The 12577-nt window shown below is 50.8% G+C and overlaps 2 protein-coding genes across 2 annotated transcripts in view; one reads left to right on the top strand and one right to left on the bottom strand.

The window, feature by feature from the left end:
- Positions 1-4744: 4744 nt before the first annotated feature.
- On the bottom strand, positions 4745-5050 carry LOC104058525 (feather keratin Cos1-2). Its single transcript, XM_009560051.2, has one exon. The coding sequence runs from the start codon at positions 5048-5050 to the stop codon at positions 4745-4747; it is 306 nt and encodes a 101-aa protein (XP_009558346.1).
- A 3014-nt stretch (positions 5051-8064) lies between these two features.
- Positions 8065-12577, top strand: part of LOC128854515 (feather keratin Cos1-2) — a 172099-nt gene continuing 167586 nt past the window's right edge. The window contains exon 1 of the mRNA XM_054088261.1: positions 8065-8081. The gene's annotated coding sequence lies outside the window, so the exon portion shown is untranslated. The remainder of the gene's footprint in view (positions 8082-12577) is intronic.

The raw sequence follows: 12577 nt of genomic DNA, 5'->3' as shown, positions 1-12577 counted from the left end.
CATTTCCCTCTCTCCCAGGTGTATCTCCAGCCCCAAGCCATGTCCTGCTGCAACCCGTGCCAGCCCTGCCAGCCCTGCGGCCCGTGCCCGCTGGCCAGCAGCTGCAATGAGTGCTGTGTCCGGCAGTGCCAGAGCTCCACCGTCGCCATCCAGCCCTCTCCCGTGGTGGTGACCCTGCCCGGACCCATCCTCAGCTCCTTCCCACAGAACACCGTTGTGGGATCCTCCACCTCTGCTGCTGTTGGCAGCATCCTCAGCTGTCAGGGAGTGCCCATCAACTCTGGGTGCTGTGATTTCTCCTGTATCACCAGTGGCTACTGTGGCAGACCATGCCTGCCCTGCTAAGGCTGCTCTAGGTTACTCCACAGAAGGCCCTCCAGGAACCCACAAGATGATAATGGACTGAGCACGGAGATCCTGGCCATGATTTGTGGAGAGGCTGAGCATCTATACTCAGAAGAGGAGTGCCTCAGCAGAAGAGGAGTGCCTGGTCTCTCTGAAAACATGGCCACTACTCAACCTCCCTGTTCTCTATGCCTTTTCTCTCCTTTTCTCTGTTGCCTTCTGCTTCCCTGGGCTTTGAGCATCTGCTCTCCCCTTCCGAGGAGGGAGCTGCTGACCCTCTTCCTCTCAGGGGCAGGCAGACAGATGCCTGGTGCAAACTCCAGCCTGGCCAAGGGGAAACGACTCCTGCCTGCTCCTGGTGCTCCCTGCACTGTGTCCTCACTCAGAGGACCTCCTGCCAGTCTTTCCACTCATTAAAATTCCACTGCATCACAGCCTGGTCTTCTGTGTGATCCTTCTCTCTCCGGATTCTCTCCCTGGCTGTCACAGAGAAAGGTGTCACTCTGGACAGATTTGCAGGGACGAAGGAGAGCCATTGGCATTCCCGGAGAAAGGGGAGGGTGAGACACAGTCAGTGTCTTTCAAAACACTGTCTCTTTCAGCTGCCAGTGGCTCTCAGGGCCTGCCTTGCTGCATCATTGCACACAAATGCCCTTCATCACCTTTGAGCATGCCCTGCAGGTGATGGGGAGCCCAACCACTGACCTAGTGAAAAGCCCTTCTCTTCTGCTGTATTTCTGGTTGGGGGTGTCACTGGGAGCTGCTTCTGCATCCAGCAGCACCTGAAAACCCTGCCCAGTGGGTGGCTCTTGCTTCAGGAGGGCTTCTATCCTGGTGGCATCTGTTCTGGCAGTGCTGCAACTGGTTTCTCCTCACCTGCTCCTCCCCACTACGTCTGCCGATCGTAGTTCTGGCCACAAGACATCTGCAGCTACAACCTCTTTGTCTCTCAGCTGGGGAAGAACAGTGGACTGTTCCTTGTTCACTTTTCATTGTGGCTTTCTGCTACAAGCCGGTGCTTCTGCAGCGTTTCAGCTCTCCTTGTGTTGACTTGGCTTTCCCTGTAGGTTGTGCAGGAATGTGCCTGTCCCCAGTCAGACTGCCAGTGTTTCCTCCAGCCTTGCCAGAAGAGGCAGAGGTTTTAAGTGCAGATGACCTCTTTTGCCATCTGCAGCCTCCATTCTCCCTGAAGGACAGCTCTTGGTTTCATCACAGGGTTAGGACTCCCCTCTTCCCTCTCTGCTACTTGCAGTCCCACCCACCCAACTGCTCTACTCCTCAGCCTGGCACTTGTGTCTCATCAGCCTCTGCCAGCACTAACAACGCAGCTGGGGAAGCCTGGAGCGTTTCACACTCTCTGCTCAATTATTTTCCCAGGGAGATTCCTGAAAGTTGGACCTGAACCTTGCTGGCTCCTGTGTGCTCCTTGCCCTGCCAGATCAAAGGAGCCTACAAACCTCAGCCCAGCGGGTGGAGAAAAGCATTCTGAGGGTTTCCTGGCACCGCACAGCTCTGCCCCAGGGAGCCTTTCTACTCACATCTCTGAGTGTTTAAAGCATTTGCTTGGCCAAACTAGGAGAATCCAGCTGCCTGCTCTGCTGGGCATCAGGTGCCCCAAGGCCAGGACCAGGTTTTCCAGCATCAGGATCTTCCAATTGGTGCCACCAGACCACAGCTTGACCTTTCAAATCCCTCCTGGTCACAAGGACTCTGAATGTCCCTTCAAGCACACACATCAACTTGTAAAGCTGCTGTATCTTGTAAATCTCCAGGCCAGGCAACTCAGCCATCACCTAAGAGACATCCTGACCATTCACACACTGGGCATGCAGTGCTCAGGCAGAAGCAAATAAACAGGGTGATCAGAGACACAACACCCATGGCCGTCTCCAGGAGGGCAAAAGCCTCCCTGGTTGTTTTCTTTGGCCACTCAGCACACAGCCAGAAATGGGGCAGCATCTTTGCCAGAGCACACATTCTTGCTGAGCAGGGCTGCTTTTCTCCTGTGTGATGACAGCGATCCCAGTCCTTCTCTTGCCTTCTCCAATTCTTGGATCATTCTTCCTATGACTCTCCTTCCTTATTCCACGGCTTTCTGCCCACATGCTAAGTCTGTCTTTCTAACTTGAGAGAAGGCCACTGGGACAAATTCACCACCCATGACATGGGGATGTATTTGGTTTGGGGGTGAGGGAAGCAGCACACTGGATTGATGGAAAGACTGGCACTGGTTTCCCACAGGGAACAGCTTTCCATACCACACAATAAATCAGCCATGGAAATAATGGTGATCCCCCAACAGAAAGCCTCTTTCTCTTCTTGACTTCTCCATGCCATTTCATACAACAACTACCCAGGTGCCGTCCCCACAAGGCGGAGGCCCTGCCATGGAAAACCCAAAGCAAATGGCAAGGATCAAAATGATCTCTAGCACTGGGAACTTCCAAGTGATGCAGCCAGCTCAATCTTTCAAATCCCACTCCACCACAAGGGCCCTGAATGTCCTCACAGGCACTTTTGCCCACTTGTAAAACCGCTGCATCTTGTCAAACTGCAGGCCTGGCTCTTTTGGACTGAGTTTTGGACTCAGTCTGCAGCCCCTGACCACAGGTTGATTTCCTGGTATCATGGACAGTCAGGAGACATTGGCTGTGCACTTTCCAAGCTGACTTACAGGAAAGACTCCCGCCTGTGCCCTTGAATGTGTTGTGGAGAAGGTGCTGCTCTGCAAAGGAATTGGACAGCTTTGAAAAAGGGTGGATAGGAAGTGGTTGGAAGGTCACAGCAGTACGGGAATCACTGTCAACTTTGTGCCCCAGGGAGCCTCATCATTTCTCAACCCTTGGGCAGTAAGAGACAACTTGGTGTCCACAGGAGAGGCCAGGATGTAGATGAGGCACCTCCATGCAGAGGAGAAGACATTTTGGCTTGGTTTCAACTTCTTGCCTGGGGCAAGTTGATTTCCATAGCCCTAGACCCTACGGTCTTCCCTCTCTGACTCCTCCAGCTCAACCACTCTGATGTGCTGAGGCCGTTGTTCCAAGCAGTGTCCAAGAATGTCAGCCAAAACTAGCGAGACTGCTATTGAACCTAGAGCTGTGTTAAAGAGAGAGATCACAAATTCTGCTGAGTACAGAAGAATGTCCCATGCCAATCATCACATCCGAAGGTAAGGCAGGGTGATCTGATACTGAGCCTTTCAATATCAGAACTGAGCCCTGACACTGTAGAGGCCTTAGAGAGCCCGTGCCCAAGGAACGATCGTCTGTATCGAGGGAGCATCAGGTACCACAGAGCTGCTGCAGGAATTTTGGAGCGTTGTGGTCCAGGTTCTGCCCTGACATAGAATGATGCTGGGTTCACACGGAACTGGGACTTGAGTGTGTGGTTTGCTGTGGCCTGGCCAGAATTAACTCAGGAATCACCTCAGCCCTGCCTGCCTGTGCAACAGCTGGGTGAAGGCAAGAGCCGCACCAGGTCAGCCTTGCTCCTACTTCATGGCTGTTCCTGAGGCTTTTCACCCAATCCCATTCCTGTTCTTTTTCAAGGCAATCATGTGTCTGAGCCCATTCCTCCAACAAGGCTCCACTCAGAGCTGGAGGAACTGTCTTCCTCAACAGGCTGTGTTGCTGCTTACCTGCTCCATGGCCTCCTGCAGGGCCCAGCTCCTGCTATAGGTCAGCAGGAGACAGATCTGCTGGACCTGCTCCAAGCCTGAGGAGGTTTTTCTGAGCAGCGATGTGTCAAGGCAGTCCCTGGTGGCTACTGCCATTTGGGCAGTTGGCAATATCTTCCTCATATCCAAAAGACATCACACAAAGATATGCAGCACAGTGTGCTCCAACTCCTGCTGCCTCTCAGAATAGGAAAGGGTACCCAACGCCCTCATGTCATATTGGTTTGACCAGGAAAATGCTTCTGTTGCTTGGTATCTTGTGAGACCATTCTGAGAGGGAAGGACCACACAGATACTCAAGTTAGGCTGCTGTGGAATTTTAATGATTTAGAGCAGGAATCTGAGGTGAACAAGTGGAGGCTCTGATGCAGGGAGAACCAGATCATCCAGGAGCCTGTTCCTAATGCCAGGGTGGAGTTCCCAAAAGGTGTCCAACTTCTTACACCACAACGGGAGAGGGCAGCAGATCCTTCTAAAGCTGGTGTAACAACTGAGGCTCTGGGGAACAGAGGACAATGGAGAAAAGAGAGAAAATGAGTGAGTCAGGCAAGTTCTACATGGGCCATGTTCTCAGAAAGCCCAGAAGCCCCTCCTCTACCTTCGTTTGCAGATGGAATCATGAATGCTCAGCCCTTCTGAAAGTTGTGACCCAACCATCTGTCGTCAGACCATGATAATATCCTTAATTTCTGGGTGTTCTCCTGTGGGAAGTGAGCAGTGGCTTCAGCAGGGGAGACACTTCCTGTCATAGTAGCAGCTGGCAACGCCAGAGAGGTCACAACACCCAGAGTTGATGGGCACTCCTTGAGAGCTGAGGATGCTGCCAACAGCAGCAGAGGTGGAGGAGCCCACAACGGTGTTCTGTGGGAAGGAGCTGAGGATGGGTCCGGGCAGGGTCACCACCACGGGAGAGGGCTGGATGGCGATGGTGGAGCTCTGGCACTGCCGGACACAGCACTCGTTGCAGCTGCTGGCCAGCGGGCACGGGCCACAGGGCTGGCAGGGCTGGCACGGGTTGCAGCAGGACATGGCTTGAGGTTGAACTGCACCTGGGAGAGAGGGTATTGAGGGACAAATAGATCCAGGTCCAGGAAAGCTCTTTCCTAGACAAGAGTTTAAATGTCTCCTCAGCCCAAATTCATCCTCTGTCCACACCAGACCCTTCTCCCAGCTTCCACTCCCAGGAGAAGCAGCCCTAAGTCCTGAGAGAGGACAGAGCTTCCTACTCACTTGCTTCTGAAGGAGAAGAAGGGAAGCACAGTGGATGAGAGAGTGAAGAGCTGAGGTGGCTTTTATACAGGTCCTGCTCTGCCCCAGGTTCAGAGGAGTCTTCTGAGGGAGCAATAATTTTCAGAGAAGCTCATCTGAAATGCAAAACATCCCAGCTAATGATATAGGCTGTGCCTTGGTTTCCTGCACGGCTGCATTTTCATTTCCCTGTTTGACCATGCCCACTTCCCTTTGAAGGCTTCTTCTCATTTCTGGGGTGGCTTTTCCAGGTGCTGGAGGGGTCAGGTGTGCAGGGTGGGACATTGGCATCCTATGAGAACATGTTTGTGGCCCCTTGTTCAGTAAGGTCCTTGCTGCTCCCTGCCCTGCAATCCTTGTGTGGATGCCAAAGGGTTCTTGAGTGGGATGATGTACTGTGTCTCTTTCCTCCCACCCTCCAAGCTTTCTCTGATAGTCCCCAGCCACTGTCTCCTCAAACTGTTCACATGACTGGGCCTGCAGCATTCAGGCAGATGGAGACAAAGTAGGTGATCAGAGACACAACTCCCAGCAGGGCAAAAGGCTGCCTCATCAGATTCATTGGCCACTCAGCTCTCAGACCGAGATGGAGCAGCATCTCTGACTGAGCACACATTCTTGCCAAGCAAGACTACTCTTCTCCTGTGTGATGACAGCGATCCCAGTTCCTACCTTGTCCTCTCCATTCCAGCACTTCTCAGGACATCCTGCCCAGGACTGTCCTTCCCAGGGCATTCTGCACACAAGGTAAATCTGTCTTTCTTGTGTGGGAGAAGGCCACAGGGCTGAAGCCATCACCTATGACATGTTGTTGTATTGTGAGTGGAAGAGCAGTACACTGGGAATGGTGGAAGGACTGGCACCATGTTCCCACAGGGAACAGTTCTCCATACCGCCCAATAAATCAGCCATGGAAGTAGTGGTGATCCCTCAACAGAATTCCTTCTCTTCTTGACTTCTCCATGTCTCCTCGTATCATAGCTACCCAGCTGCCATCCCTACAAACTGAAGGCCCTGCCATGGGAAGCCCAGAGCAAATGGCAGCAATTTTGACCACATTCTGGCCTTGTAGAGCAGCTGCCATGCATCTTCCCAGCTTTCTTCCCTTGTGAACAGTCTTTTGGACTGGGATGGACTTTGCTTACCAAGTGGTCCCCTTGACTATAGCTTGAGCTGCCCACAGAGCCCCACCACAGAGAACCTAGTTGGAAAGAAGCAAGAGCTGTGTTGCACCACCTTGCACGCAGGCTATTGATTCACCACAGAAGCCACATACACCGTGATCAAGGCAGTCACACAGTGCCTGTAAATTACTAGTTCTGTCAGAGTAATTCTGCAGGTGGTTGTTACACATGGGCATTGTGTAAAGAAAATCTAAGTGACACCTGTGGATGGAGAGCAGGACGAGGAAGACATCAATCAAAAGCGACCTACACTTTCTGTTACACTGCCTTCCCTTCCCTTCCCTTCTGCTGTCTTCTCTTCCCTTGCATTTCTTATCTTTGCAGGTTTTCCATTCAGAGGGCAGATCCTTCTGCACTGTGATTGCAACACCTCCTTCTCCATTCCACATCCCCTGCTCCAGAAAAGAACTTGCCTGAACTGGATGCTCCCAGTTCTTCCACAATCCTTGGTCATCCTGGCAAACACCACTCTGTTTCTGAACTTTCTTACCTCTTCCCTTACCTTCTGCTTCTCCAGGCTCTAGATCACTGGGTTGAGGAAAGGCAGCACCAGCTCTGTCAAAGATGGAGACTGCTCTGCCCTGGGAGAGGCTGGTTGTGGGGTGGGTGAAGATCAGGGACCATGGCCCAAAGAACAGAACAACCACAGCCAAGTGGCAAGTGCCTCTCATCTCATATCTGCTGCCAGGTGGACCTGAATCACCAACCCCCAGGAGCCCAACAAGGCCAGGAAGCAGATGAGGGACCTGGTGACCCATGGAGGCAAGAAGCACTCCAGGCCAACAGTTCTCAGCACGGGCTGGCACAGATAGCATGTCCAGTGGCATTTTCAGCATCCTGACCAATGGGTGGACAGTCACTGAGATGCCCAGAATCCCAGAATCATTGAAGTAGAATGGCACCTCTGGAGATAGTCAGGTCCAAGTTTCAGAGTAAGGTCAACCAGAGCAGATTTTTCAGGATCCTGCTCCTTGTGATTCTGAACATCTCCAAGGTGGAGACTCCACAAGCTGCCAGGTGAACATCTCCTGGGCTTGGCCAGCCTCACAGAAGAAGAGGTTTTCCTCATGCCTCAATGGAACTTTCTTTTACATGGCTCCAGTACGAGTGCAAGGACAAGTGGGCAAGCAACCCTACCTACACAAGAGCCACTAAGGATTCACCAAAGGACACACGGGGAAGCCTTTGGAATCCAGACAAGGATTGCAGGGCTCGGGGCAGCAGGGCCCTTCCTGACAATAGGAATGCAAACATCCTCTCACAAGTGCCCTAAATCAACTATGTCAGCCTGCAAGCAACCCCTCTGGCACTTGGAACTCATCTGCTCCGGGCATCTGTTCATTCCTGGCCTAGGAAACCTTGGATCACCCACCCCAGAATTGAGAAAGAGCCTTCAAGGGGGAGCAGGCATGGCCAAACAAGGAAATGAAAAGGCAGGAGTGCAGGAAACCATGGTAGAGCCTATATCATTAGCTGGAATATTTTGCATCTGAGATGAGCTTCTCTGAAAATTATTGCTCCCACAGAGGATCTCTTTGGACCTGGGGCAGTGCAGGACCAGTATAAAAGCCATCACAGCTTTTCACTCTCCTATCCGCTGTGCTCCTCTTCTTCTCCTTTGGAAGCAAGTGAGTAGGAAGCACTGTCCTACCTGGGGGCCTGGGGATACTTCTTCTGGGAGTGGAAGCTGAGAGAAGGTCTGATGTGGAGAAAGGCTGGGTCTGGGCTGAGGAGGTTCTTCGGCATTTGTCTAGGAAAGAGGTTTCCTGGGCCAGGACCTCTTTGCTCAGTGTCTGGGGGAACAAAGAGGCGCCTGGTCTTTTCTTCACAGCTCCTCACCCAGTATGTGCCATGGTTCCTTTGTGGTGGGCAGTCATGCTTCTCCACACATGCCTGAATATTCCTTATTGATTTCTATCCCAGGTTCACCTCCAGCTCCAAGCCATGTCCTGCTGCAACCCGTGCCAGCCCTGCCAGCCCTGCGGCCCGTGCCCACTGGCCAGCAGCTGCAATGAGTGCTGTGTCCGGCAGTGCCAGAGCTCCACCATTGCCATCCAGCCCTCTCCCGTGGTGGTGACCCTGCCCGGACCCATCCTCAGCTCCTTCCCTCAGAACACCGTTGTGGGATCCTCCACCTCTGCTGCTGTTGGCAGCATCCTCAGCTGTCAGGGAGTGCCCATCAACTCTGGGTGCTGTGATTTCTCCTGTATCACCAGTGGCTACTGTGGCAGACCGTGCCTGCCCTGCTAAGGCTGCTCTAGGTTACTCCACAGAAGGCCCTCCAGGAACCCACAAGATGATAATGGACTGAGCACGGAGATCCTTGCCATCACTTCCAGAGAGAGCATCCATTCCTCCACCTGTAAATGAAGGCAGAAGAGGAGTGCCTGGTCTCTCTGAGAATATAGACTTTGTCCATCTTGCTTGTTTCTCACTCTCTTTTCTCTCCCTGTGTTTTCTGTTGACTTCTGCTGCCCTGTGCTCCAAGCACCTGCTCTCCTCATCCAAGGAAGGAGCTGCGGCCCCTCTCCCTCTCAGGTGCAGGCGGACAGACGCTTGGTGCAAACTCCAGCCTGGCCAAGATGCAAAGACTTCTAGGTATCCCTGGTGCTTTCTGCATGACGGCCTCACTTAGAGGATCTCCTTTCATCTTTCCGCTCATTAAAGTTCCACTGCATCACAGCCTGGTCTTCTGTGTGATCCTTTTCTCTCCAGATTCTGTCCCTGGCTGCCATAGAGAAAGGTTTCACTCTGGGGTGATTTTCAGGGATGAAGGAAAGCCATTGGCATTCCCAGAGGAAGGGGTGGGTGATGCATTCCAGGACACACTAGGCTTTCTGTGCTGTGAGCACACATTAGTCTCATGTTGAGCTTCACATCCATCAGCTACCCCAAGTCCTTCTCTTCAGGGCTTCTCTCAATCCCTTCTCCACCCAGCCTGCTTGGGATTACCTCAAGCCAAGTGCAGGACTGTGCCTTTAGCCTTCTCAAAGATCATGAAGTTTGAAGGTCTCCACCTCTTCCACCTGTCCAGGTCCCTCTGAATGGCATCCTTTCCCTCTAGCGTTTCAACTGCTCAACATAGCTTTGCGTCATTGGCAAACTTGTTGAGGTTGCCCTCAACCCTGTTGTCCATGTCTGCCACAGAGATGTTAAACAACATCAATGCTGACCTTTGAGGAACGCCACACGTCATTAGTCTCCCCTTGGATGTTGAGTCATTGACCACAATTCTTGGAGTGTTGAACTGTGTGGTTTGCTTGTAAGCATATGTGCTTACTTGGAACATATTCTGAGCCTTCCTACTGATTGGCTTGGACACACAGAATCATGGAAGTATATCTAGTGGGCTATCAGATTTGGTACCCCTTAACAAGAAGTTCTGAAGCTCTTCAAGGAATCTTAGACAGGTACGTCAGGTTCAGCTTGGTCTTCAAGTTAAGGCAGAGAGGAACCCGATGACAGGGATATCTCCTCTACATGGTACTGTTTGTATTCATGTCTCCCATCTGCACTTTCATGGTCACTAGGTCACTTGATCTGACAAGGACATCAGCAAGCTACGAGTAGTCATCCTGGAAGGAGTGGCAGCTGGGACTTTCCCTTACCTGGCCATTTTGTAGATCCTGCCCAAGATGAGATCTCAACAATTCCCCTTTTGTCGTTTGCTGGCATCCTTTCTAGCAGCAGTCTTTACAAATTGGACCTGATGACTAAGGCACTGCATCTAGGTTGGGAGATGAAGGACCATATTTTCCCTTCAGTAACCACCTATTCTAGCTCCCAGCTGCAGGAAAAACCTTGTTAGTTGGTAGAGAAACCCATCCAGAGGATGCAGCATGAGGTCTTTATCTCCTTTTGGTCATGTTCAGTGCCTATCAGAAAGAGGTTTCTGTAGCTGAGTGCTTAAGATGTAACTCCATGCTCTGGATGAGGAGTGAATGTGTGTGTGTTTTTGTACTCAGTCTTCTGGGATAGTGGTGGATGAATGGTCAAGGGGGAGCGAGTTAAACATCCAAAAAAGTCACACCTGGTTTTGTTTTCTGAAGTTAAATGGGGATAGAACTGAATGAACACCGTAGAAGCAACTTCAACGGGACCCTGAAGGAGGATTGACTTCTCGGAAACCTGAAAAAATGAAAGTAATCACAAGAGGCCCCACCAGAGGACCTTACGCATCTCATCTGACTCCAAGTTGTATAAGGCTACATAATTGTACTCTGAACTGGGTTGCTTTATTTAAATGCATCTCTTTAGTTGGAACAAAGCCAGATCTTGGCTAAAAAAGAGCAGACGAGGAGACCTAAAGGCTAGCACCACCCAGCCCTGCCCATATTGAAGTGTGGAATGTTTTTACCGCTGATTAAGATTTGGAAGATAAACTATTCCCATGGGGCTAATTAGTGAGCTTTTCCAGTTTTGTTGGTTTGTTTGGTTTTATTGGCAAGGGAGATGGTAAACAGTAGGATTTTAATGAGCTCTAAACACAAGAGCATTTCTTTCTGTGTTTTGTCTTAGTCTTTGCCTTTTGTTTCTAATAAAGGTAAAACATTCAGATGTTGCAAATTCATTCCATCAAAGTGCCCTGAGAATCCTCTGAGCCCAGATATCTAGTGAATTTTTCATCCGCTTCAAACTTTACTTGTCCAGATTATATTGCAACTGTTTGGTTATAATCATAATCTGTGAGGGAGGTCAGAAAAATGTTGGTAAAGCCAATCATGGAATCATACTGACAAGGACCATAGAGTCAAGACTCCTATCCCTGCACAGGACAATCCCAGTATTCACAGCATGTGTCCAAGGGTGTTGCCCAAATGCTTCTGGAATATTGTCAGGCTTAGTGCTGTTACTGCTTTCATGGGGAGTGTTCCAGTGCTCCACCAACTTCTGGGGGAAGAACCTTTTCCTGTTGTCCAACCTAACCCTCCCCTGACATCTTCCTGCCATTTGCTTGGGCCCTATTATTGGTCACCAGAGAGCAGAGATTAATGCCTGCTCTTCCTCCTCCTCCCCCTCATGAGGAAGCTGTAGACTGTCATGAGGCCTCCCCTCAGTCACCTCTTCTCCAGGCTAAACAGACCAAGACTTTCCCTCTAAACCCTTCATCAACAAAATGTCCACTGCTTTAGTTGAACGGTGTGAGACAATTGCATGACCAATATGAATTGTTGTGTGTGCATGGCTTGCTTCATCAAATGATCGGAAGTGAACTCATTATCTGCTTGTACAAGCACCTCCATCCAGTTGCTGATCCTCACACCCATGTCCAAAGTACTCTAGGGAGAGAAGTGATAGGGAGAGGGTTTCTGCATGCAGGAGAGAAGCTGAGCAGGTTGATCCATCACACAAAACACAACTAAAATCACCCTCCCTTTGACCACATTGAGCCCTTGGGTTTGACCCGGGAGTTGCAGAAAGTGGCTTTTTCACATCCAGCATCTCTCTGGTTTTGCCCTTGTGTGAGCTGAACGCAAGCAGAGCACAGGAACAACCACAAAGGCACAGACAAAATGAGAGGGATAACTTTATTTCCGTTACCTTGCAATCCAGTACAACTCCAAGCCAGATCCTGGGTGGATGGAATGCAAACAGGAATGCAAGCTCAGTGAACCTCGGGCCTTGCTAATGGTCTGGGGCAACTCTGAACAGCACCGGGACAGAGAGGAAGGACAAGTGGGAAACGCAGGCAATGGAGCTTGGGCCTTGCTAGAAAGAGTGAAGGGAAACTGCCACTCTTCCTATATTTATCAGGGAAGAGCAGTCTTTTGATCTTTCTCACAGCAAGGCAGGAATCTCAAGCACGTTATAAGACCCTGAGTTTCAAACGCTGATGTTATCTAGGCATAATATCTCTCCTCATTAAATACACAAGTCTAGGGAGTGATTAGCATAATTTATGTGTTTCCCTACATCGTATATGCAAGGACATTTAAGCATGTCTATAGTTCCTCCTCACCAATCTCCTGTCATATTCCCGTAGCCCTGGACAGTGTCTCTTTGGGTGGAAGCCCCAACAAAGCCTGGACTTCGACTGTGAATTTTCTTCTGCCTAAGCCAACTTTAGTCTGAGCACCACTGGGAGAGGAAATAGGCTACAGCGAACACTAGTCTTACCCACTCC

Source organism: Cuculus canorus, chromosome 25 (genome assembly GCF_017976375.1).
Source record: "Cuculus canorus isolate bCucCan1 chromosome 25, bCucCan1.pri, whole genome shotgun sequence".
Classification (NCBI taxonomy): Eukaryota; Metazoa; Chordata; class Aves; order Cuculiformes; family Cuculidae; genus Cuculus; species Cuculus canorus.
Note: the sequence above shows the minus strand (reverse complement) of the source record. Positions and strands in the feature narration are given on the sequence as shown.